Source organism: Manis javanica, chromosome 17 (genome assembly GCF_040802235.1).
Source record: "Manis javanica isolate MJ-LG chromosome 17, MJ_LKY, whole genome shotgun sequence".
NCBI lineage: Eukaryota > Metazoa > Chordata > Mammalia > Pholidota > Manidae > Manis > Manis javanica.
The window spans coordinates 51,820,045-51,847,791 of NC_133172.1; the positions used below are offsets into that span (position 1 = coordinate 51,820,045).

At 39.0% G+C, this 27,747-nt stretch overlaps 1 protein-coding gene across 3 annotated transcripts in view; it reads left to right on the top strand.

The window, feature by feature from the left end:
• The window catches only part of PHLPP2 (PH domain and leucine rich repeat protein phosphatase 2), a 71,112-nt gene that overhangs the window by 3,475 nt on the left and 39,890 nt on the right, over nucleotides 1-27,747 (top strand). Inside the window, exons 2-3 of one of the 3 annotated variants that reach the window (XM_037025412.2) lie at nucleotides 2,427-2,698; nucleotides 17,854-17,987. In XM_037025412.2, the coding sequence (XP_036881307.2) occupies nucleotides 2,427-2,698; nucleotides 17,854-17,987 (406 nt within the window). The remainder of the gene's footprint in view (nucleotides 1-2,426; nucleotides 2,699-17,853; nucleotides 17,988-27,747) is intronic. The other 2 variants (XM_073225942.1, XM_073225941.1) reach the window with 2 other exon arrangements.

Below are 27,747 nucleotides of genomic sequence, written 5' to 3' on the forward strand. Positions count from 1 at the left end.
ATTCTTTGGCCAACAACACATACATTTCAGTAGTGTAAAGTTCTTAAGAATTTGTAATCCTAAGAGAAGTATATATACATTTAAAAATAACTATTAAAAATGCTCGTGGAGGAGGAATCATAGATGAACTAATATAATACCTCTTGGGGTCTTTCTTGACTTTTCTAAATTTGAGAAGGTCAGTGGGCCATTATTTGACCTTAAAAAGTTTTTTTAAAGGCACTTTTTGGTGGTTGTGTGGAATAGTATCTACTTGTTCAATAGCAGCAGAATTTCTCCCCAGTGTGCAGAATGCAGAGCCTCTTTGTATAAATATTTTGTACCATATAGAATACTGTTTTCAAATAGACCATTTGATCTTCCCCAAAGATTAAAAAATAAGGAATATTTAAAATTAACCAGTGGCCAATTACTCAGTGGTTAAAATTTAGTGGTACAAATATAATGGCCTCTGTCTTTATAAAATAAGTAATTGAAAGCCCTTTGTTAATTCTGAGATGTTCAGCTTTGAGAAAATGCTCTTCATAAAAAAAGAGACCTAGTTCCCACTTGGAGCAGGGGTTTATTCTACTCATCGGAAGTTTGAATCAGTAATAATCCTCATGGTTTTGCAAAGCTGTACTCAAATCCCAAAGATCTGTAAAATGATTGCTCTGCCTGTGTTATCCTGACTTTCAACGGTAAAGCCATTCTCACTCTTGGTTTTCTCTCTTCCCACGTGGGGATACCTCCTAACTTTTCCTTACCCTTTCTTCACCATCTTTAGAGACTGAATTTTAGGTGCGAAAATTATCCTCAAATATTTAATCTTTGAATACAAAAACATTTGCTTTATTTATAGGTATTTTCTGTTTTCCAGTGAGGAGTAGTAGCAAAAGTATTTTATTTACTTTGGCTGGTAAAAAGGAAAAATTTTAGGGTTCTCTGTAGAAGTGCAGGTTTTTTTTCTCCAAGTTTTTTCAGCTTCTTGCCAGAGCTAACTGAGCTAAACCACAGACTGGGAATATGATTCTGAGATGTCAGATAAGTTCTGCATACATCTCTGTGCCACCCAGGTGTTAAGACACTGTGTAGTATGTTCTCAATGTAGAAGAGTGGAAGAAACATCAAATAAACAATTAAACCCTTTTTTGACCCACGGAATAATAGAAATATATGCAAGGTGAAGAAGTTCTGCTGAGGACAGAATTGAGTCACTGATTTTAGGTAGGAGAAAAATGGGGTGGGAGACATGGAAGACTCGACAAAGAGGGTAACATAGGCATAGAAGTTTGAAGAGTATCTAGTCAGATGAACAGGGTGGAGAAGGTCATTCCAGACGAGTAACAGAATTGTGGAATGGTTGATGTGTTTAGGATGTTACAAGTGGTTGGATGTGGCTGAAACAGTGAAAAGGCAATGGAGGATAACCTGGAGAGAATGTCAGTGTGATTGTTAGTGGAAATTTCTTTTTTATTAAAGAGAGCAGAAATGGCTCATCATAAAAATAGAGCAGATAAATACCTTTTGAAATGTTATACTGCTGTAGCAGTTGTTTTTGCTTTGAGATAACATGACTTCACAATGTGTATGAATTCCACAAACCTAAATGATCAAATGCAACAGTAGTTTTTTGGGAAACATGAGAATGGAAAGAACATTTGTACAGTATTGTGTTGTTCTGTACTTGGTTGTTGGGATATGAGGCAGAGGGTTAGGACCCTAGAGAAACTTACAGGTTGCATATAAAGACCTGTTGCTGTTTCCAACAGTGAAAAATTAGAAACAAACTAAATACCATCAGCAGGAGAGTGGATAAATTGCAGTATATCCATATAATGAAATATTATTCAGATGAATGAGCTGGGTGTATTAGCATGGATGTAGCTCTAAACCAATGCTGAACCAAATAAAATAATGGCAGGATCAAATATAATTTAGTTAGGATTTAAAGTTTTAAATCACTTAAAACAGTACAGATATGTACATATATGGCAAACAGAAAAATGCATGGAATGATAAATACCAAGTACAGGAGAGTGTTTCTGGAGAGAGAAGGAAATGGATTGTTTTGGGGTTCCAGTTGGCTTTAGCTACAAATATAAGACTGTATTGTGTATATGTTCTTGAGAATAATGATCTGAACTGAATGTGAAAAAATATTGCATTGGTGAAAGTTGGGTAGTAGGTACACAGACATTTTATTATTCTTGACATTTTTCTGAAAAACTTGAGATAAAGGGTCAGATAAGATGATGGACAGAGACATGAACAGCTAGCTGTAAAGAAAGCGAAGTGTTCCAGGTAAGAGTAGAATGGCAGGTGCAGGAGGCTCTGTGAGAGGACGTCTTGGTGGATGTGGAGTAGAAAGGTGGGATGGGGACCGACCGTGTCTAATCCCGACATTCTAGCTCATGTCATGATCTCTTTCTCTTGATGTCTTTTAGAAGAATATGAAACGCAACGGGAGCAGAAATTGTTTGAATAGGAGAAGTCGGTTTGGTTCCCGAGAAAGAGACTGGCTGAGAGAAGATGTGAAGAGAGGCTGTGTCTACCTTTATGGAGCAGACACGGCCACTGCCACTGCCACTGCTACCACCGCCTCTCTCGCCTCCGACCTGCATCTTGTCCTTTGCACAGTAGAGACATCAGCATCAGAAATATGTGCTGGAGAGGGAAGGGAGAGCCTTTATTTACAGCTTCATGGAGACCTGGTCAGGTAAGGTGTGAGTTTTACCATGCTAATTCTACTGCAGTGTAAGTAAATGTGTGTCTGCTTGGAAGTGGGCTTTGGGATGGCAGTCATGCTGAAACTGATGTTGATGGAGTCACTGGACTTGAAAAAAGATTTGTCCTTGAAATGCCGACGTTATGATTTTTGAAATTAAAAGCTGTCAGTGAAGGAAAATTTGAGAGTTACCTCATTTGATTACATCATAGGTCAGATACCTAAATTTAACATAAATCTTTTGAAAGTTATGTTTTTTTTAGAAGTAATACATGTAAATAGAATGAAATTGAAATGTATAAGGGAAAGTATATATGCTTATGATGATCATGTGCCTCCATATGAATATTGAAACTGATGCTGTATGTAACACATTGTTGACTTAATGTCTCTTAGAGATCTTTCTATATTAATATTTATATAGTTTTCATTTATTTAATGGCTGCATAGTATTCCACTTTATGAGTCTACCATAATTTTAGCCAATATCCTGTTAATGGACATGCAGATTGTTTCCAGTTTTTTACTAATACCAGCTGTAGTGATACCAGCACTAATACCAGTGCTGCAGTGAATGTCTTTGTATTTGAATATTTGTGGTATTTCTCCCATGTGGGAGTCATCTGCAGGACAGACTCCTAGAATTGGAATTGCTGGGTCAAAGGCTATGTGTGTTTATAATTTTGATAGCTATTGTCAAGTTCCTCTTCATAAAAGTTATACTTTGATGAATGATATAAAAGTATGCCTATTTCCCCTTGACTTTCTCCAGAAATGTCAGCGTTAGTAGTCTTACACTGTATATGTGAACTCTTTGATTCAGCTTTTTAAAAAATTCACTATTAGTTCTTTGAATTAGACAGCAAATAAGAGTTCCTTAAGTGCCTGACCCTTGACTCTCTCTCCTCCCGCTTCCCTGAAATAAATAAATGTTGTCAAACAGAATTCAAAGCTGTGGATTCAATACTGTTGAAGGTGAGAAAGGAATCTCCCACTAACACCTAAAAATGTGGTAGTAATAGTAACACCTTAAGCTGAGCTAAAAATTGATGTCATTTTAAAAGTCTAAACTGAGGTTTCTGAAGTGTTCCTTTTAGGATTTGCACTAATTCCTGATAAAGTAGATTAGCATTTGAATGTTTTCCTGGTTCATCAGCTAACTACATTTCCGAAATCCATTTGTAAAATGAAAAGGATCAGACTGGGTGATCCTTAGGCTTTTCTGAATCTTAACACTGATTCTGATCTAATTTATCAGGTGGAAAGCCTTGACCTACATTATAGCTGGTAGTGATTGACGGAGTTCATGTATTTAAACCTAGCACTTAGTCATTTATATAGTAATGTGTAAGTATAAAAAGTTGTTAGAAATATGGAGGAAAACCTCATCTGAATTGGCTTGCTACTACTAGTTGTGTAATTCGTTTAGAGTCCGGAAGTGAGATAGAATTTACTTTTGTGAATCTAAACTACTTAAACTGAAGAGTTTGACTCTTTGTGGCCTTGATCATTTTGTAATGAAGTAGCTCCTTGAAAATATTGATTAGAAAATAATGAAAACACTGTGAAACTATGGTTTGAACAAGTGAATATATTTTCATTGCTCATCCAGCCAAAGGACGGTGATGCTGATGGTAGATCTTCGCTAACATGAAGTGCTTTTTATTGCTAGTCATTTTACTTAGTGCTTTACACACCTTGCTTGTTAAATCCTCAAAATAACTCCAAACTCCAAGGGAGGTAGTATTAGTCCTTTCAGATGAGGCAAATTGAGGCTATGCAGGAAGTCCCATAACCTCTTCTAGGGCAGGCAGGCAGGCAGAGCCAGGTGACTGGAATGCCTGAATTGTTCAAACTAGGTGGTGGACTTCATTCTGAGGAAAGGCCTTCCTGGAGAGGAGCTGGCACAGCACCCCTTATTCAGTGTCACTAATTAATCATACTTAGAGATCTTTTTTAGATCTCTTACTCAGCTGTTAATTGCTTCAGTTCAGTCTTACGATATCTAATCAGAGGAGTAAGTACCTTCTTCGAAGTAGCCCTATGTAGGATAGTAGGCAACCTAAGGCATTATCTTTCTCAGTAGATTTTCTTGCTGCTTACTGAGGTGTAATATGTATTCATTTTGGAAATTTTGGAAAAATGAAAAAATTTTCAGTGCTTACACTTTTTGTAAATTGCCTCATTTAATCCTTACAACAGTCTTGTGAGGTAGATATTACTCCCATTTTATAGGTAAGGGAAATGAGTTTTAAACAGGGTAAGCCATCTCACCTAGATCACTGAGCTAATTGAGTGGTTAGAGCTGGAGTTTGAACTCTGGCATTCTGACACCAGAGCCCATGTATTGCCTTCTCATATCAACCCTTATTTCCAGACCTTTTTTGAAGTGAGTGTGTGTGTAAAAAGTTACATATTTGGGCCCATACCATATATTCAATTTTATTTACTGTCTATTTCATTTACTTTCTTGTGTTATTAAAAATTTCTTAGACACCAGTTTTAATTTTTACAGAAGATTCCATTTTAAAGAGATAACTATAATTTTGTTTAAAAATTGAGAAATAATATGCAATAATGGTTTAGAGCTTGGAACGAGAGTGTGTGAGTTCAAATCTTGGCTTTGGCAATTCCTATGCAAGTTATATAATGCCCTGTGCCTTAGTTTACTAACCTGTAAAATGGGAAATGACAATGTTTACATTATAGAGCTGTCACGAGGATTCAATTTATTATGCATGTTATGAAGATGAAATGAATTAATACTTGTAGTGTTTCTTGTATACTTGTAACTCTGATGTCCACCTAGGAGCTTGTTAAAAGTACAGATTCTCATTCAGTAGGTCTGGGTGGGGCCTGAGATTCTGTAGTAAGCTCCTAAGTGATGTACTACATTTTGAGTAGCAAGGAAGTAAAAGTACTTAGAACGATGTCTGGCACCTAATAAATGCTCAATAAATGTTACTTTTTTGAGTTGTTTCAATCATTTAATTCCTGACAGTAGTGTTGTGATGACAAACTAAACCTTTGTCCATAAGTCTTTACATTGTTGATTTCCCTGGGCTTGGTCATAGAGATGGGATTCCTGGGACTAAAATTACCCCATGTTTTTTCTAAATCATCCATGACTTCCTGCTTTCTCTTTTTCAGTCGTGGACATGTCACTTAAGGAAAACTGACATATTGCTAATTTATAGAATTTAGCACTTGAAGGAACCTGAGAGCTTATTTCCTGGGGACATGAAGTCTGCCCAACCTAACAACTCCTCACCCTCTGTGCTTAACATTTAGAACTATGTGTAGGGGCAGGGTTTTTTGGTTGTCACAACTACCGGAGAGACCATTTCGAGGGCAAGGTCCAGAGGGGCTATGTCCTCAGTGTGTGAGACAGTCTCGTATAACAAAGAACTGTTTTGCCTACAAGACTAGTAACTTCCCTGCTGAGTATCACAGAGACCATTTCCCTGTGGTTTATAGATGTGAAACAGATGCCTGGGTAGGACAGGGTGAAGGCACATTCCTGAAGCTGCCTGGTGCTAGAGCTATAGTTGGAAAACGAGTGTCTTGTTTCCCCATTCTTTGCTCTTTGTGGGATTATATTTGGTCTTTTTTATTGAATTGTTTAAGTGATAACTGACTCACTAGTGAAGCCGAGTATAATTGCCCTCTGTCTGAAAAGTTGTAACAAGATCATATGTGACATGGAGTGCCCTTTGGCTTGTGGTCATATGTTTACTTTTATTCTTAGTCATCAAAATGACTGAGATTTATGTATCTGATAGACTATCTTTTAAGATAAGCTAAGAAGCATTAAGAGATATATAACAGAAAATAATGCCATTGGGATTTGGAAATCCTGAGTTCTCATGCCTTTTCTGTCACTGACTTGCAGGGTGGCCTCTTGCAAGTCACTAAGTTTTTGTTTAACATGTTTTGATTTTATAAACGTGGAGTGAAAAATCCTGTTTCAGTTACCACTGAGGAAGGACAAAGGAGATTATTTTTGGTTTGTCCTTCATGTTTCTGTGCTATTTTAAAACTTTAAAGAATGTGTTATATATTAAATAATTTATTTTTATTAAATTTTTTTGTTTTTATATTTTAATACTTCTGAAATCAGCTTGTATCTTATAGTTGTTGGAGGGTCAGAGTTTAATTAGCAGTGTTTTTTCTTTCTTAATGGTTATTGCAATACCATCTGGTTTATTGCAATACCATTCTGACACTAACCACCAGGAGTTCACACAGACTTCACAAGTTCAAGGCCATGATCCCCAACAATGCCCTTACTTCAGATTCTGGCTGTACTTTTGACCAACTGGATACAAATTTGGGGGTTCCCATGACCCCTTCAGGTTCAGTAATTCACTGGAATGACTCACAGAACTCAAGAAAGCACTATACTTATGATTACAGTCTTAGGATAAAGGATGCAAATCAGGACCAGCCAAATGAAGAGACACATAGTCCAAGGTCTGGGAGGGTCTTGAATGTAGAACTTCATGCCCTCTTCCTCTGTCACCCTGTCAGCACACCAGTGAGTTCACTCACCAGTATGTCTATGGAGCTTCCATACAGAGTTTATGTTGGGGTTTCCTTGGGCAGGTTTGATTGATTGAATCATTGACCACATGCTTGAACTAAATCTGCCCTCTCTCCACCCCTGAAGTCAGGCTGGCTCTAAGCCTCAACTCTGTTGTTACATGGTCGGTCTTTCTGATGACCATCCTCCATCCTGAGTCATCACATCTCTTGGCATAAACTCAGGGGTCATCCAAGAGGCTCATGAATTAACTAAGTCAAGAGCCAGCTAATTACTCAGGAAAAACCAAGGATTTAGAACCTTCTAACCAGAAACCAGGGATGAAGACTAATAAGATTCTTCTTATACAACAATGATGTGTAAAATATCTTTCAAGTGATGGTATATTAGATAATGAAATGCAGTTGTTTTAAAACGTAACATTTTAGGTTTCATTGTGTGACTTAACATATGAGGTGCTTTGAGCTCTTCATAAATTACTTTAGCTATATAAAATAGTGTGGTTTGCCTAAAGGAAGCTAGGCTTTGTATGAACCTGACACAGGTTCAAACCTTGATGCTACCATGACTGTGTTAGTATATATGAACTTCATTTTCCTTATCTGCAAAATAGGCATAGCTTTGTAAAATGTAAAACATTTATTCTCACCATAGTGTCAGGCATGGAGTAAACACTCATTTAAGTATCCTTATTATTGCTGTTTGTGTGTTATCTATAATGTTGTAGGGAAAATGGAAGTTACCATAGCCAGAATCATCACCTGACCCTAATCTGTTTGCCCATTGCACTCATGCAGTGCTTGCAGGCACCTGCTTGCACATGTGTTGGCAGAGGAACCATAATTGTCTGTCCTGCTGTGTAAGGAGCTCTGCCCAGTGCTCTCCCTGGGGTCTGCGACGAGGTAGAGAGGCCCAGAGGGAGAGACAAATTGCGAACTTGCCAGAGGCAGATGTGATTCTAACACTCAATCTGCCACCATGAGAATAAAGCTTGGTATAAACCCCTTTACCCTCAACATTTCATTGTTGTTTGGTCTTAACCAAATCCAGAGTGAACCAGGGTTAAAATTCCCCTCAGTCAAGACATTAGGCACAGTCAGCAAGATTCACTACAGATTAAAAAACAGACAAGCTGCCCTCATGGGAGGGGTGCTTCAGCGGGCTGCCCTTATGGCTGGGGAAATACTGCAGGAATCCCATATGGGTGAGGAGGAATTTAGGTGTCCCCCAGTGGGCATGTGGACCGAGATGGCTTTCTTCCTAAAGGAGTGGACGCCTCCCCAGGACTGGGGAGAGGTATGACACCTGAGGCAATGATAGAGGCCCTCCGTGAGATTGGGAGATCCTTAGAGAAACAGTGCCCGCAAGGTGGTGGGAACTGCGGGTTGGTAATTCCTCACAGTATTAAAAAAGGCCATGGGGGAGAAGGATGCATTCCTGTGAGAACCATGAGAAGAGGCAGTATGAGAATGCAAGCTGCGAGGTGCTCTGGAGGAGGAAAAGATTTTTTGGAGAAAGAGAAGGTGTTGCTTCAAAGCGCTGAGGAAAAGCTTAAAGGCCGTGAAGAAGGAGGAAGCACAAGAAAAGTCAGCACAAGAATGCCAGCTGCGAGGTACTGAGGAGAATGTACGAGAGCTTTTGAAGACTGAGATAGTGCTGCTGTGAGGCACTGTGGAGAACGTAAAAGATGCAGCAAAGGAGGCACTCAGGCTTCCTAACTAAATGAGGTTATCTGTACTGTGGCAGATAGCAAAGAAGCTGCCATCAGCTCTGGAAGCAGTAGAGGATGTGTCAGAGAAGGGCGAAGAGGTGGGGGTCGGGTGGCAGGCACCAACCCCTCCTTTCCTGAAGTCCCACCCAGTTGTAGTCAAGAAAATAAAGTCGCAGCAATCACGGGTTCCTCCGGGAGAGGTGCAGCCCTCCCCCTGCCCAGGTCACGGAGCACTCTGTGCTCCACCCCTATACCCAGGAAGAGCTGGTGATTTGGGCTCCTGGTTTCTGGAGAAACTCTCAGAGTCCATGTTAGCCTGGCTTCCCTGCCTTTGGGATGTATGGGTGGATGGGATTATTCTGTCCAGTTAGAAATGGGGAAGCTGGCTTCCCTGAAAAATCCTGCCTTGAGTAATTACAAAATACATAACAGACCCCAAGCAACCACCCTCTCCTCGATTGGCTTATGGCCACACTTCCTACCGTATGGCCCAATCAGGGTGAATTGCCATCTTCCCCTGCTAGATGGCAGATGTATGCTGAGCTCCGAAAGGTGTTATGGGATTTGGGCATGAAAAATGCCATTTATAACCCAGCAAGTCATGGCCCAGATGAGGAGCTGTTTACCATAGGGATGAGGGATACAGTGTGCAAACGGCTCTCCCGTCCCTCCTTGGAGCCCTAGTGGCCAGTCTTGCCCCTCACTTAGGCAACCCCTAAATTAGGATACCAGTACTGTGGCAGATTTGGGGGAGGCTGAAGTGATGCAGGCATGGAAGGGAGTGTGCTCCTCTACTCAGAGGAGGAGTTTAAAGGGCCCCATGAAGGTCATGAGAACCCAGGTGTGGGTTGATCTGATAAAGGCAGGAGCAGATAAAGAGAAATTGGGTGGGAAGTCAAATAAAATCATACTGGAGCTCTGGCAACAGTTGAAGCCAGAGCAGTGGTTTTGGCCGTTGGCTAAGGTGAAGACCAAGAAATGGAAGCTGGAGACAAAGCTACAAATTGACCATGTTCTTGCAGGACTTTCTGCTGGAGTGAGCCGAACCCACCTGTGCCCTCACAGGAAGACAACTGGGTAATACAGTTTGAGGGGAGGGTCAAGGCATCCACCTTGAACTGGAGGCCACATGTTGAAATATGAATTCACTGGTCCCCAGCGAAAGTGCACCAAACATGTCTTGGGTCTGGTAGACACAGGAACTGAATACTCACTGATTTATGGCAACTCTGAGCACTTTCTCATGATCCCTGCTGTTACAGAGAGATACAGGGGTAAGGCTATCAGAGTGAAACAAGCCCAAATCCCACTGGGAATAGAGTGTCTACCCCAAAGGAGATACTGTGTATATCTCTCCGATCCCTGAATATATTTTGGGGATAGGCATCCTGTAGGGCCTCTGGTTACAGACCACAGCAGATGACTCAGACTGAGGATACATGTGGTGAAATCAGTTCTGAGGGGACAGGCTAAGCACTGCCTGTAGCTTTGTGCCTCACCGAGTGACAAATACCAAGCAATACAAATTGCCTGGAGGGCATAAAAAAAGTTGGAGAAACCCTCCAGGAACTGGAGAAGGTAGGTATTATAAAGCCCATCCATAGCCCTTTTAAAAAAAATCAATATTATTATTATTTTTCTTACTATATATATATCAAAGTGGTTCAACAGTCCCCCTTCTCCTCCCCACTCTACTGCCCACTTCCTGCCCCCTTGGTAACCACTAGTCACTTCTTGGTGTCTATGAGTCTAATGCTGTTTTGTTCCTTCTCTTCTGCTTTGTTTTTATATTGCGCAAATAAGTGAAATCATATGATATTCGTCTTTCTCTGCTTGGCTTATTTCCATTTTGCTGCAAATGGCAGGATTTCTTTTCTTTTTATAGCTGAATAGCATTCCATTATGTATATGTACCACATCTTTATCCATTGGTCTACTGATGGACACTTAGGTTGCTTCCATATCTTGGTCACCCATAGTCCTTTTAATTCTCTGGTGTGACCAGTAAAAAAGCCAGACAACATCTGGCATATGACTGGATTACAGATAACAGAATAAAGTCATATCCCCTCTCTGCTGTCCCCTCTATAACAGCCCTTATGGACATTCTCAGTCATGAACTAGGGACATATCATTTGTTGTGGATCTTGCTGATTAATATCTTCTTTTCCATTGACATAGCACAGGAAAGTCAGGAACAGTTTGCCTTCATGTGGGAAGGCTGGCAGTGGACTTCCACTGTCTTTCCACAGGGACACCTCCACAGCCCACCATCTGTCACGGACTCGTAGCCCAGGACTTGGCAGCATGGGAGAAACCACCAATGGTGTGGCTGAACCATTGTATTGATGATGTCATGCTTTGGATTCTCTAAAAGACCTAGAAAGTATAGCACCTAGGCTGCTGCAACATCTACAGGAGAAAGGGGCCATTAATAGTACCACATTTCAGGGGCCAAATTCTTGGGGGTTGTCTGGTCAGGTAAAACTGAAGTTATAACAGAAGGAGTGATACATAAAGTTCAGGCTTTCCCTATTCTTATGACCATCACACTATTGCAGGAGGTTTTGGGTCTTTTAGGCTACTGGAGAGTGTTTATCCTGAACTTGGCACAAATTCTGAAGTCCTTATGTGGTTTGGTATGAAAGGGTGTCAAGTGGGACTGGGATGAAACATGTGCAGTTGCTTTTACTGCTGCAAGGTGGGCAGTCAAGGCCATGCAGGCCTTGAGTGTGATAGACCCATTAAGATCCTGTGAGCTGCATGTCCATGTGACCAAAAATGGTTATGGCTGTCTCTGGCAGCAGCCTGAGTGAACTCATGAACCTATTGGATTTTGGTCACAACTATGGAAAGGAGCAGAGGCACGGCACATCTTAACAGAGGAATAAATGGCTACTGTGTACCATGCCTGCTGGCTATGGAGCCCATCACTGGGATAGCCCTGATGAAGGTAAAAACCACCTATCCCATTGTGTGGTGGATACGAGATGACCCAAAAGCCATGGAGTGGGGTGGCACAGACACCTACACTGGCCAAGTGGACATATACTGTAGCAGCGTAGTGCCTTCTCTACTAGCCCCTTGAGTAGAGAACTCCAATGCTTACTGGGGCTAGTGGCATATACCAGTGAAGGGCAAGAAGAATTTGCTTTAGAGCCATTAGTAGCAGAGAGCCCTTATCAGGATGGAAGAATGTGTATACCTGAAGAGGCGTGGTACACAGATGGCTCCAGCCATGGCAGCCCCCAAAATGGAGGGCTGTAGCTTTCCATCCTAAGACTGAGACGATATGCATGGAAAGGTAAGGGGAAGAGGAGTCAGTGGGAAGAGTTGGGAATAGTGTGGAAGAAGCCCTTCCCAATAGGTGTCTGCATGGACAGCTGGGCCATCTATCAAGGTTTGACTCTGTGGCTACCAACGTGGTACCATGCCAACTGCATGGTTGGTCACTGACCCCTTTGGGGGCAAGAGTTGTGGCAAGACTTATGGTCAGACTAAAACAGTTACAGTATACCATGTGAGAGGCCATTTGCTGCTGACATCCCCAGGAAATGATGAAGCAGACGAATTGGCCCAGGTACATTGGCTAGAAGGAAATCCTTTCCCTGACATGGCCCGATGGTTTTGTCAACGTTTGTTGTGCGCAAGGCAGAAGACACTGGGCTGTAGCCCGTCAGTGGGGCCTGCTTTAACCTTTGAAGAAATCAGTAGAGACCAGCAGGAGTATATTGTGTGCTCTAAAAGCGATTTACACCAAGTCCCACAGCAACATGGGACCTCCCTATACTAATGCAAGTACAAATCAAGGAGATATTATTGAAGCCAGGGATTGGTCACCAAAGTAATATCTTGCTGTGAGCACAGATTGCAGTAAACCCTGAAGACTCTGTTCAATGTGTGTGGCCTTGGATGTTTTGACACATGGACCAGGAATAATGGCTGGTCCTCCTAGCACCTTGGGGACAAGGTCTGGAAGCTGACCTTCCATGTATTCCTGGAGTAACAGCAGAGTGGCCCTCAGGTATCATGGTAGCATACCCTAAAAAACTGGAAGGTAAGAGCTTACTGAGTAGTTTCATTTTATTTTTATGGCCAGTGCATTCTCCTCCAATAGCACTATACATAGACCCCTCAGCAACCCCCACAGGAAGAGGGGCAAAGGTATGGTGTACTAGAACCAGACAGGACCCCTTTCCTATCACAGGACCACTCTCTTGTGCATCCTACCTGATAGACAAGATTTGCCTAAGTTAATGTCATTAAAATGTGTCTTACAGCCTTTAAGATTAAGCTCCTCTGATGTCTTTTTGGATTGGGCACACACCCTAGGAAAAACTACTGCTTGCTGGGTGTGTATGGAGCACTACTGGCCTTCTGTGGAAAAGTGCAAGTCATTAAATCAATCATCTGAGTAGAACTGGTTTGAGTACAGCTGGAATGACCACTTGGTAGCAATTTAACTCCTCAGACTTGAGGATTATCATAATTGCTATTGTTATCTGTATCACAATTTTTGTTGTTATCTGTATGTGCTGTTGCTGTTATGGAATCTGGTTACTATGCCCCATCTGTCTCACACAGGAACCATTGCAGAAGATTGAGGGTGCTTAAGTTGTGAGGCAGAAATCCTGGAGTGGTGGAGGTGTAGGGAAAATGGAAGTTACCATTACCTGACCCTGATCTGCCTGCCCATTGCGCACAGGCAGTGCTTGCAGGTGTGCGCTTGCCCACCTGTTGGTGGTGAGCCATAGTTGTCTGTATTGCTAGAGAAGGAACTCCGCCCAGTGCTTGTTCCAGGGGCCGTGTGGTGGCAGAGAGGCCTGAAGGCAGAGACAGAGATAGATCCTGAAATTACCAGAGGCTGATGTGATTCTAGCACTCATCCTGCCACAGAAGAATAAAGCTTGGTAGAAACCCTTTTACCCCCAACTTCTGTTGTTGTTATTTGGTCTCACAAATCCAGAGTGAACTTGCCTGGGGCTGAAATCTCCCTCAGGCGAGACAAATGTTGATCTGCACATTTGTAGACATTACCTCTCTAGGTGGCCAGGGATTGAGTTTTAGCCTATTTGATGTAGAGAATGGTGCTGTGCTTTGTTAGGGTCTTTGATATAATATATTATTTTCCTGTGCTGGATTTTAATAATGTGTGCTTTTGTCTCTCTTTTTTAACTAGAGTTCTTGTGAAATGACCCTTGGAATGAAATTTACCCTTTTCTTACATGTATTTGAACTATGGATACTGTTTAGAATAACTGTTGGCTACTACTAAGCTTGGCTAAATGCAATAAACTGACAAACCTTGATGAATAGAAATATTATACTGGTTGGCTGGTTTGGAGAGAAGTGACCATATTCACATATATTCAGCTTAACAAGGATTGCAGTAGCTCCTAGAAGCCTTAGAAAGCAAACAAACTATTAGAGCTGTCTTACTGTCTGTCCTTAAAGCAGTAGTAGAAGTATTTCAAATGCTGAATGGAACCTTTCACTGCCAACATTATTCTCTTCTGCACCTATGTGATTTTCCTTTGATTTGTGAGAGATTTAACAAATAGCTAGTTACCAGCCTGTTAAACTTTTGGAACTTTGAAACCCAAAATTGATATATAAGTATCCTTTCCCATACTCTTTACTTTCTAAAGTAGATGAGTTCAATGAGTAAATGGAATTAATCCCTCATTTTACTTGTTTTTTCAGTTCTTAAAAAATTTTTTTTTACTCATTTATGCTGAATTAATAAGAGGGTGTTGAGATTCTTTTAATTTATTTTCTCCCACCAGGGAAAATACTTTAAGCAGAAATATACAAAGAAGGTTTCAAAATCTACAGGGCCTTTTGAGGAAAAGAAATTTTTTTCTTATTGAAGTATAGTTGATACAGTCATACTGGTTTCAAGTGTACAACACAGTGGTCTAAGAGTTACCCATATTTATTAAATCCTCACTCCCACTAGTGTGGTTACTGTCAGCAGAGGAAGATGTTACAGAATCATTGATTATATTCTCTATGCTGTATTACTATACCCATGACCAGCTTATATTATGATTGAGAATTTTTGTGTCCCTTTACCTCTCTCATGCTCCCCAACCTCCCAGCCCAACCCCTCCCCAATGGTAACAACTAATCAGTTCTAAGTGTCTATGAGTCTATTGCTGCTTTGGAGGAAAGGAAATTTGATCATGTAAATTTTGTCAGAATTAGGATGTTCCCATTTTTTTTTTGGTGTTCTAGGGAGAACTTGAAAAATCGAACTAGTGAGATTTAGCCTGAAAGTATTATTTCTTGGTCCATAATATGTGATCATTATATGGAATTATGAAATTTAAATGCATTGAGCTCTGTATCTGAAATAAAAGCAGGGTTCAGGTAGAATTTGCATTATATTAGGAAGGAGTCTTAGATACCTCATAGACCCTTGAATTGTAAGAGACCCTAAAGATCATCTAGCCAAATTTGATTCTTATAGGTGACTCTTCTAAAATATCTGTGACAGATGGCTCTTTAGTGCTATGTGAGCTATTTTGAGAGGCAGTCTGTTTCATTATTGGATATTTCTAATGATTAAGGTTCTTCCTCATTTTTAATCCAAGTTTACCTGTGCAACTCCTTTGTAGGCTTTTGGTTCAGTCCAAAGTAAGGGACTTATTTAATTTGCAACTCCTTTGTAGGCTTTTGGTTCAGTCCAAAGTAAGGGACTTACTTAATTAGACAAGTAAGTCTAATTCTTCTTGACACTGAAAGATGTAGCTAGCTGTTTATGCCCATGGTCTCCTTGTTGCTAAGTTAGTCCTTCAGTCAGTTTTCATATTACATGACTGCTTGACCCCTTCAGGATGCAGTTTATTAGAAGTCCCTCTTAAAATGTATCCTCTTTAGAAGAATTCTACTATTGTGCTTACTGTACTGGGAAAATGCCTAATACTGTCATAGTCCTTTGTGCATTTTTATTTTATATATTGACTAGAGATCAATTGTAACTGATGTTTTTGTTCTGAAAAGTTTATTTACCATTTCTATTAAATTCAATATTTATTTGTCTTTGTAGGCTTTTGGTTCATTCCCCAGGTAGTAGGTTCTGAGTTTATAGGAGCAGAGAGTATGATCTGAGCAGTTAGGAGGGGCTGGGTGGTTGTTTATTTTTGTTTTTTTTTCTGTGCTCATCAATATAACTCCTGTTCCTAAATTATCATTTTGATGTAGTTGTTTTTATTCATCTTTGTAGTGTTCTCATTTCATGTTATTTCTTACTTAAATCTTACTGCCAACAGTAGTTTCTAGTTCTTTATAATCATAAAACCCAGATGTCCTTCATATCTTTTTGCCATGGCAGGAGGTGTATCATGTTTCTTAAAGTAGCTCATGCAATTTTTAAGTTTCCTAAACAGTCTTTTTAGAGATGTTCCTCAAAAGAATAATGTTCCTCCACACCTTTTGAACACACAAGCTCTCCTGTACTCGTTTTTTGGTGGTTGTTTCAGATTAGGGAGATACTGTATTTTTATTCTAATTAAAATTTGATTCCAGTCCCAAGAATTTTTTGAATAATTGCCAATGTTATTTGACACTGCTACAAGTGACATTTTGCTAAACCCTTTAGATTCTATATAATATCTTGTTGTAAGTAAATAAATTTAGTAACTATCGGTTGGGTTCTGTTGTTCTCATTATAGTGATGAGGAATTTAAGACAATGAGGTTAAATAACTTGAAAGATGGAGCTAGCTGTTTATGCCCATGGTCTCCTTGTTGCTAAGTTAGTCCTTCAGGGCATGTGGTTGGTAAGTGGCAGAATGGAGACTCAAACCCAGATAATCTGATTTTTTGAGTCTGTACTCTTAGTCACTGTGTTTGTAACTGCTTTTTGATAAAAGAATTGTAAAAAGAGCTGTCTTGCTGTTATTACTGATGCAGCCCCTTCTATCAAAAAAACACACATTTGATCATTTTTATTTTTTAAGTATTTTAAAATATTTTAGGTTTGTAGGAGTCAGAATATTCAGTGTCACCAGAGGCCACAGATGATTACTAGACATTCTGATTTTACCTTAGCTTTCAGTCAGGACCATGTGGTTCAGTGATTTTGGGGGAATTATTGGACCATTCATTCCTAATTTTTAAGGAATCACCCATGAAGGCAGTAGTACTTGGGACATAGTAGGCAACCCAAAGTTTACACTTCTAATTGTGTGTGCAGCTTATACAACATCAGTTATGGCCAAGTATATATAATCTTTTTATATCTCATAATTTTGCTGCTCTTAAGTTTGGACCAGAAGTTCTCAACAGACCCTGTGGTGGTCCTTGAGACTCCTTGAAGAGGTGCATGAGGTCAAAACTATTCTATAATGTAACTTTATAAGATGTTATTTTTCTTTTTCACTCTTTGTATCTCATGAGTGTACGGTGTTTCTAGAGGCTAGTAGCATGTTATCACAACAGATTGAATGTGAAAGCAGATCCGAGTATCTAGCTGTCACCTATTGAACTAGCTAGTAAAGAGATTTACAAAAATGTAAAAACAGTGCCATTCTCTTTGCTCATTTTGTTCTATTTTGGAAATGTATTTTTCAAAAAATATTTGTCACCATATGAGTTTATTATTACTCAAAAGTGAATAAATATTTGGAAATTCTTAATTTTAGTTTTAATCCAGTAAATATCAATAGCTATACCCCATGTAAACAAAAGCTCTTTGGTCCTCGAAGACAGTAGAGGGATCCTGAGACCAAAAACTTTGAGCACCACTTGTTTAGATTACTTGTATCTGAAGATCTTAAAGAAAATCTTGATATAGAAGTAAAAAATCTAGAGCATATTAAAAGATTTTAAAGATTAAATGAGGCGTTTTTTTTACTTGGTAAATATTTTTCTTTTGAATTGTGAGCAGGAGACTGGAACCTACTGAGCGACCCCTTCAGATTGTTTATGATTACTTATCCAGGCTGGGATTTGATGATCCTGTGCGCATCCAGGAGGAGGCAACGAATCCTGACCTCGGCTGTATGCTTCGATTTTATGGTGGTAAGAATTTATCTGTGGCTTTCTGGGTATGCTATTTTTAAGTTGACCATTTGTGGCTCTGTTTCTCTTCAGCTTTTTAAAAGTATTTTATCAAAAGTTATTTTTAAGCTAGTTAACCAGTGTAGTTAAAAACAACAAAAACAAGAGGAGGGGGCTGGTTAAGGAGGACTTAGAAGTACAGCTGACCCTTGAGCAGTACAAGTTTCAGCTGTGCAGGTCCACTTATACACGGGTTTTTTTCAATAAATACACTGGAAATTTTTCTTGGAGATCTGTGACAATTTGAAAATTTTTCTATTCTGTAGCTTACTTTAAGAATATAGTATATATACCATATAAAATATGCATATGTTATCAGTAAGGCCTCTCATCAACAGTAGGCTGTCAGTAGTTCAGTTTTTGGGGAGTTGAAAGTTATATGTGGATTTTTGACGGTGGTGGGTGGGGGTGATCAGCACCCCTAACTGTACCCCTCCCCCCTATTATTCAAAGGTCAGCTATATTAGTCAAAAATATTTTTGCCTTTTTTTTCAGTGCTATGCTGACTTACTAGAATTATTTTATGCCTTTGCCAGAGTCTTGATCAAATCATGCTTTAGTATCAATTCTATTTTCAGGTTCCTTATAAAGGCCATGAATTTCTTGATAGTTCAAGAATGTTGAGAAGTAGTAGGTGGTCATTATCGTATGTGACTTAACATTTGATGAATACAACTGTCAAATGTGTACACTGCTGAATTTAGTGGGCTTTAAATCTAGGATTTTTGTACTTTCTCTTCTCTTTTGGTGTAATATTTTCCTTGTTTACTATTTTTCACCTAATTACTTAAATATTAAAGTTAGACCTAATAAAATCAGTTACTTTCTGAGTATTACTTTACAAGTATACATAGTCTACTAGTACTATTACTGAGTACCATTTATTAAGTGCTTACTGTGTGATTTTTTGCTTAGGAATTAACCTAGTTTGCTCATTACAACCACTTTATGCTATAGGAACTATTATCTTGTTTTACATTTGAGAAAACTGAGAGAAGTTACATAACTTGTTCAAGGTCATACAACTAGTAAGTGACAGAGCCATTTAACAGCTAACAGTTTTGAATTAATATGACCCATTTATCAAACAGTTAGACTAATACCTAAAGTATTAGTGTATATAGGCATAAGCATTTACTAAGATTTCCTGCTCTCATTCCTCAAAAGCTATTGGTTTAAAATCTGTACACTTTTTGATACAACTCTTATGACATAATATCACAAGCCAGCTTTCTTAAATGCACTCCACAGAAGATTTAATTTGTAATTTTTCATCACAACAGTATTTTGTAATATGTTGTTTCTTAAAAGTTGATTTCCTTTTGTTTTATTTCCATTGATTTCTCTCCTTTGCTAGTTCATGAAGGGAAGGATAGTTACTAGGTTGAGGTTAAATCTGAGGAAAATCATTGAAGACTAACTTGAGCAACACAACACTTCTATCACTGTAAAGCTTGGTTTAAAAAAACAACTTGGAACAGTATCATGCTCCTTATCTGATTGTGGCTGAATGCAGGTTCTATTATAGGTTTCATCCTGGGATGAGAGCTGGGTCTTAAAGCACCAGCAAGCTCCTTTTTACCATTGAGATTGCATTTGAGTCAGTTGTATCACATAGTTGCTAGCCCCAATTCTATTAGTTATGAATTGTAACATGTCTAGGATCTTAATACACCCTTGAAAGGATATTTCAAGTGAGGCTAAAAGAGCACTAGTTTGTAGTACTTATTATTTTTGTGGGCGGGTGAGGGTGAGTCTTTAACAGAGAATGTTTAGAGAAGTTAGTATAATTTGAGTTATAAAATTATGCTTGGAAAAGAGTTTTTTAAGGCTAATTGTTTTTGAAAATAGGCAATATATGTATATAGCATGATAAACAAAAGGTAGAAATATATGTTGATAAGTTTATTAGTTACCTATTGGCTGTGTAATTAGATTGCCTTGAAACTTAATGACTTAAAGCAGTAATAAACATTTATTATCTCTTACAGTTTCTGTGGGTCAGAAATCCAGGAGTAATTTAGCTGAATGGTTCTGGCTTGGATCTCATGAGACATGAGACTGTAGTCACTGTGTTGGTTGAACTGTAGTCATCTGAAGGCTTGATTGGTGCTGGAAGATTCACTCCTGACATGGCTCACTCATGGCTGTTAGTAGAAGCTTTTGGCAGGAGTTCTCAGGTCCTTGCTTTGTGGGCCTCTCTGTCAGGCTGCCTAAGTGTTTTTGTGACAGAGCAGCAAGCTTCCCTCAATGATAGGATGCACACACACATATACATACATACTACACACACACACACACACACCACATACCACATGGAGGCCTCAGTGTTTTTTTATGACCTAGCCTCATAAGTCACTGCCGTTTTTACCACTTTCTGTTTATTAGAAGGGAGTCACCAGATACAGCCCACACTATAGCAAAGAGAATTAGGCCTCCTGTTTGAAGAGAAGATTATCAAAGAATTTGTGGACATATATTCAACCATCACAAAGAGTATGCTTCACTCTCACCTTGCTATCCAACTACCCAGTTCCCAAATCCAGATACACCCTCTTAACAGAAGAAAAGTTATTTTTGAAGTATTCTCTTTGAAGCAGATAGCTTTAAATATTTCATGTGTAGAGTCTTTGGTGAGTTTGCTTAGTTAGAATATGGTATTAGTGAGGCCAGGGTCATAAGGGCCTATTCTAGTTGCTGTGTTTGTGGGATATAAAAGGTGCTGGTATGCCAAGCACACATTATGCAAATGCTAGGTATAGTCTTGCTAGAGAGGGAGTGCTGGGGGAAACTGAGTGGAATGACTAGCTCAGTGCTGAGGAAATAGCGTACTTAACGAAAGATGAGTGCAGCATGATCAACCACCGAGATTAAGACAGCATATTAATCAACTCTTTGTGTATGAAGAAATGGAGTCTAGAAGGCATGATTTGCTAGTGAAGTTTTAGTTCTAGGACTGCATAGCTCAGGTAGCATAACTCGCAGCCCAGCATCTTCTATACCATATTCTCTGCACACATTGTTTAAGACCGTTTTGTCCAGAGAGCATAAACACAAACAGGAAACCAGATATAAAAGAATCAGAATCACATAGTATGTTTCCATTCATTTAAAGTTCAAAAAAAGGCAAAACTCCACCATATTGTTTAGAGATGTGTGGCAATACTACTATCCATCAATATCTGTTCTTTCCTTCCATAGTAATAGAATTGTAGCTGGGCATGTGACTGTCTGGGTGTACTTCATTTCCCAGCCTTTCTGCAGTCAGGTGTGCACGTGACAAAATTTTCTTTAGTGATAAGAAGTGGAATTGTGTAACTACCACGTCTATACCCGGTTCCTAAGACCTCCCATGCATGCTTCTCATTGCTCTTTCTTCTTCCATGTGCTAGGATGGCAACCATCAGAGCAATATCTGAAGTCATGTGTTGAAAATGGCAGAGCCACCATCAGCCTGAGTTTCTTGATATTGCTGACTCCTGGCAACTCAACAGTGCCTACCCTAACAGAGAATTACCATTTTTGTTGTGTTTGAGCCATCATATTCTCCTTATTACAGTAGTTTAACCTGCTGTAACTAATATAGGATGCATACATAAGATATGAAAATACAAAGAAAGCAAGAAAATAATTACTATAAAAGTCAGGAGAGTTGCTGACCTCTAGAGTGGAGGGAGGAGGATGTGATTTCTTACAAGTAGATTTTTTTGAGTTGGTACATTATAATTTTTTAAATTTTGACTTAATATTCCTACATTGCACAGATGGGCATATCGTTGTACACTTTCAGCAATAGAATTTGAGGGTACTTATTTCTTTATATCTTTGCCAACATTGTGTATTATTGTTAAAACTCTTCCTTGCTCCAAATTACAAAAAATAGTATCTCATGTTAATTTGCATATTTTAAACTTCATTGTTAAACTGTACGAGTAACAGCATAATAAAAAATATCCCACCACCCTTTATACAATTACTTTTATGATCACACATTTCTTAGTCTTATTTTGTATGCATATTTTACATTTGTAATTATTGTGTCCATATATTTATCTTTTAAAATTCAATTTTTAATTTATTCAGTGAAATATGCACATAGTCTCATTATCTGTAGTGTTTTAATCTCTTATAATCACCTCCCAAGCCTATTCAGTGCCTAATAGATAACCCCAAATATCAATTTTGTGTACACCTGATCATAATTTTTTAACTTACTCAATATGTATTTGTAGAAATGCATTTTGTTTACATAAATGGTATAATTTGATATTGGTCTTCATGCTTTTTTCACCCAAATATATGTGTTGTGAGGTCTCTCCTTATCTGTCTTTTATGTGTATTTCTTTAAGTTGCATGCTAGTGAATATCATGTATGTATTATATTTTACATAAGTATTTCCCAAGTGATGGACATTATAATAGTCCCTCCACAAGTGAGGGAAATTGTTTGGTACTTGTCTTTCTCCACCTGGCTTATTTCACTGAGCATAATACCCTCTAGCTCCATCCATGTTGTTGCAAATGGTAGGATTTGTTTTCTTCTTATGGCTGAAAAATTTTCCATTGTGTATATGTACCACATCTTCTTAATCAATTCATCTACTAATGGACACTAAGGCTGTTCCATATCTTGGCTATTATAAATAGTGCTGCAGTAAACATAGGAGTACAGATGTCTTTTTGAATCAGGGATCTTGTTTTCTTTGGGTAAATTCCTAGGAGTAGAGTTACTGGGTCAAATGGTATTTCTATTTTTAGTTATTAGAGGAACCTTCATATTGCTTTTCACAATGGTTGAACTAATTTACATTCCCATCAATAGTGTAGGAGGGTTCCCCTTTCTCTGTATCCTCACCAGCATTTTTGTTCCTTGGCCATCCTAACTGGTGTGAGGTGATATCTCATTGTGGTTTTAATTTGTATTCCCTGATAATTAGCGACATAGAGCATCTTTTCATGTGCCTGTTGGCCATCTGATTTCTTCTTTGGAAAACTGTCTGTTGTAACTTCCTTACTATGTAACAGTCTAACTTAACTCACTTAGTACTCTATTACAAACACAATCTAAAGGTTCTTTTTTTTTTCTTTTCCTCCTTTTTCTTCCTCCTCCATTCTTTATGTATTAGGTATCATATTCTGTACTCTGTTTATCCCTTGACTGACTTTGGGGGTAGTTGATTTCATTTTGCATTTGCTTAGTAATTATTTGGTCTACTTCTTTAGTGTGGTTTTATTTTCTGTGGTGACAGCTATTTATTTAGCCTTAGGAACACGTCCATCTATTATAGTCCCTCTGAAATACACTGTAGAGATGATTTGTGGGAGGTAAATTCTTTCAACTTTTGCTTATCTGGAAATTGTTAAATCCCTCCTTCAAATTTAAATGATAATCTTGCTGGAAAGAGTATTCTTGGTTGGAGGCCCTTCTGTTTCATTGCATGAAATATACCATGCCACTCCCTTCTGACCCTATACTGCAAATATTGTTCTGTTTGGATTGGTCACACAGTTCTCTCAATATTCTTTCATTCCTAGAGGTCCTTTTTTCTCTGTGCCTCATCTTCTTTATATTCCTCTTCTCTCATTTCTATTTCATTTATTTTCTCCTCTACTTCATCTAATCTGCTTTTAATTCCCTCCATTGTATGTTTCATTTTGGATACTGTATTTTTCAGCATTTGTATCTCATTCTTGAATTCCTCCCTGAGGTCTTGAATATTTTTCTGTAGCTCCATGAGCATTTTTATGAGTTTTATTTTGAAATCTCTTTTAGGATGATTGGTGATTTCAGTTTTACTTGGCCCTCTTTCTGGTGTTTGTGGGATTTTGGTTTGAACCAGGTTCCTTTGACATTTCATATTTGTAGGTGGTGCCCTCTAGTGCCCAGAAGCTCTACTCTCTGGAGGTGCTTAGCCCCCGGAGTGATGGCGGGGGTTGCAGGCGAGTGGTGCTGGTGCCTGCTGGGCAGAAAGAGGTCTTTCCTGCTTCCCAGTTGCAGTGTCTGCCTCCACTGCCAGGGCCAGTGGACTGAGTACATGGGGAGGAGCCTCTATGCTATGCCTTTGTAGCTGCCATAGGTGGGGCTGCCATCTGACTGGCCTGGCGCCATGATGGAGGCAGCACTTTTGTGAGCTGGGGCCTGCCGGGATGAAGGGGCGGCAGGCTGCTTATTGCATTAGGGGGCCTCAGGGCTGCATTGCCAGCCAGGGGGATGGAGTGCCCGAAGCTCCTGAAAGTTCCCATCCTGCTGGGCTGAGTGCACCAGGACAATTTTGTCCACCTGTCCTTTCTGAGCAGCAAGCTCTGTGCAATCCTTGCCCCTTTAGCAGCCCTTTTGCTGTTAGGAAGTCTCTCAGACTGCCTGCCTTTCTTTTGTCCCAGAGTGGCCAGTTGTGGCTACTTGTTCTCCACAAGTGGCTAGAATCTCAGTCTCTCCGAGTATTCTACCTGTCTTAGCTTTCCAACCTCGCTAATCTCCAGAGCACCATATAATGTAGGTTCATTCTCCTAGAGCAGATCTCCAGGGCTGAGTGTTCAGCAGTCCTGGCCTCCACCCCCTCCCTGTTCCATTTTTCTTCCAACCGCTGGCGAGCTTGGGTGGGAAAGGGCTTGTGTCCCGCCGGATCACGGCTTTGGTACTTTACCGTTTTCCATTAAGTCTGCTCTGTTCCCCAGGTGTAGGCAGTCTGCTGCAGCATTCTTTCCTGTTGCTCTTTCAGGATTAGTTGTATTTGCTATATTTTCAAAGTGTATGTGGTTTTGAGAGGAGGTTTCTGTCTCACCTCTTACACTGCCATCTTTAATCTCTCTCAGGACTCAGTTCATTTTAATGAAAACTGGTATTTAGAGGTTATACTTGGGGCAATAGAGGTACTCAGTGGTGACAGGGTTTCCCTTGATTCTTTTAGAAATTTTTTTTTAAGTTACAGAAGCAATCCATTTTCTTTATTGAACATCTGGAAGTATAAATACATAGGGACATTAAAATTATCTCTTATTTTCCACTTAGAATCTTGGCTTTTGAGATATTAAAACTATTCTATAATTAAAACTATTTGACACTCCAAATAGTCCTAGAACTTTCTCATTCTGTTTTTTTTTTTTTTTATCACTTTAAGAAGATCAGACACTTGAGGCACTCTGGATATCTAGCAAACCCCCCCAAATTAATAATAAAATAGCATGTTATTTCATATATAAATACTTTATCCAAAACAAAATTGAATGTTCCTTTCTGAGAGTGGTGGTGGATAGATTTAAGAGTTTTCTGTGTAATAAAATATAAAGAATAAGGCCAAGAAAAAAGAGACTCAGAAAATTATACATGAGTTGATATAACATCTGCTTAATGTAAACTTTAAAAGAGACTGTTAGCCACTGCTGGTGGGAATGTAAGCTAGTTCAACCATTGTGGAAAGCAACATGGAGGTTCCTCAAAAAACTAAAAATAGAAATACCATTTGACCTCGGAATCCCACTCCTTGGAATTTACTGAAAGAATACAACTTCTCAGATTCAAAAAGACAGATGCACCCCTATGTTTATCACAGTACTTTTTACAATAGCCAAGGTATGGAAGCAACCTAAGTGTCCATCAGTAGATGAATGGATAAAGAGGAGATGGTACATATACACAGTGGAATACTATTCAGCCATAAGAAAGAAACAAATCCTACCATTTGCTACAACATGGATGGAGCTGGAGGACATTATGCTCAGTGAAATAAGCCAGGTGGAGAAAGACAAGTGCCAAATGATTTCCCTTATTTGTGGAGTATAACAACGAAGCAACAATGAAGGAACAAAATAGCAGCAGACTCACAGACTCCAAGAAGGAACTAGTGGTTACCAAAGGGGAGGGGTGTGGGAGGGCGGGTGGTGGGGGGAGGAAGAAGGGGACTGAGGGGTATTATGTTTAGTACACATGGTGTAGGGGATCACGGGGAAAGCAGTGTAGCACAGAGAGGGCAAATAGTTAATCTGTGGCATCTTACTACACTGATGGACAGTGACTGCACTGGGGTATGGGTGGGGACTTGATAATATGGGTAAATGTAGTAAGCACATTGTTTTTTCATGTGAAACCTTCATAAGAGTGTATATCAATAATAGCTTAATAAATTTAAAAAAAAAGAGACGTAGGCAATTTGGAAGCCTGAGAAACTATAATGAAGTCCCATTTTTACATAATCTAGCCAACTTTGTAGTAGGTGAAACTGTTATAAAGATATAAAAGCAAAATTGCGGAATAATGATTTCTTAAAAAAGCAAGTTTATTGAGATGTAACTCACATACCATAAAAGCTACCCTTTACAAGTGTACAATTCAGCGCTTTTTAGTATATTCAGAGAGTTGCACAGTTGTCATCAATATCTTATTTTAGAACATTTTCATCACCATAAAATGAGACACTATATCCTTTAGCTGTCGTTTCCCATTCCTCACTCTCCCAGCACTTGGCAACCACACATACGTTTTCTGCCTTTATGGACTGTGCTGTTCTGAACAGTTCATATAAAAGGATTATATGCACGTGGCTTTATGTGGCTGGCCTCTTTTACTTAGCATAATGTTTTCAAGGTCCATCCCTGTTGTAGCATGAATCAGTACTTCATTTCTTTTTTTGACTGAATCATATTCCATTGTATGGATATAGCACAATTTGTTTATGCATTCATCAGTTAATGGACATTTTGCTTGTTTCTACTTTTTGGCTATTGTAAATAATGCTGCCATCAACAAAGGTTATATGCAAGTTTTTGTGTGTACATATTTTCAGTTCTCTTGGATATAGATCAAAGAGTGGAATTGCTGGGTCATATGGTGATTCTATATTTTACCTTGTGAAGAACTGCTGGACTGTTTTCCGAAGTGGCTGCAATATTTTACTATCCCACCATTAATGTAGGAGGCTTCCAATTTCTTTATATCCTCACCAACACTTGTTATTGCTTATCTTTTTTGATTATACTCATCCCTGTGGGTGTGAACTGATATCTCATTGTGGTTTTGATTTGTACTTATCTAGTAATTAATGAGGTTGAGCATCTTTTCATATGCTTGTTTGGAGAAATATCTATTCATATCCTTTGCCCATTTTTTAATTGGGTTATGTCTTTTTATTGCTGATTTATAATAGTATTTATTCTAGATCCAGGTCTTTTATTAGATATATGATTTGCAAATATTCTGTCCAATTTTTAGAGTCATCTTCTCACTCTCTTGATAGTATCTGTTGAAGCAACAGGTTTTATTTTTGATGAAGCCCAGTTTATATTTTCTTTTCTGTCACTTGTGCTTTTTGTGTCAGTATGTAAGAAACCATTGCCTAACCAAGGTCACAAGATTTTTTCCCCATGTTTTCTTAAGAACTTTATTTATCAGTTTAGCTTTTACTTTTAGGTCTATGATCCATTTTGATTAATTTTTGTATATGATGTTAGGTTAGGGACCCAACTTCATTCTTTTGTATGTGGATATCCAGTTGTCCCAGCACTATTTGTTGACAGGACTGTTCTTTCTCTGTTGGGTTATCTTGGCACCCTTGTCAAACAGTTGTCCATACTGTAGGGGTTTATTTGAGAACTTTCAATTCTGTTCCATTGCTCCGTGTCTGTCCTTAGTCAAGACTGTATTTTATATGCCAGCTTCTTACTTTATAATCAGTTTTGAAATTGGGAAATGTTTGTCCTCCAATTTTCATCTTTTTCAAGATCATTG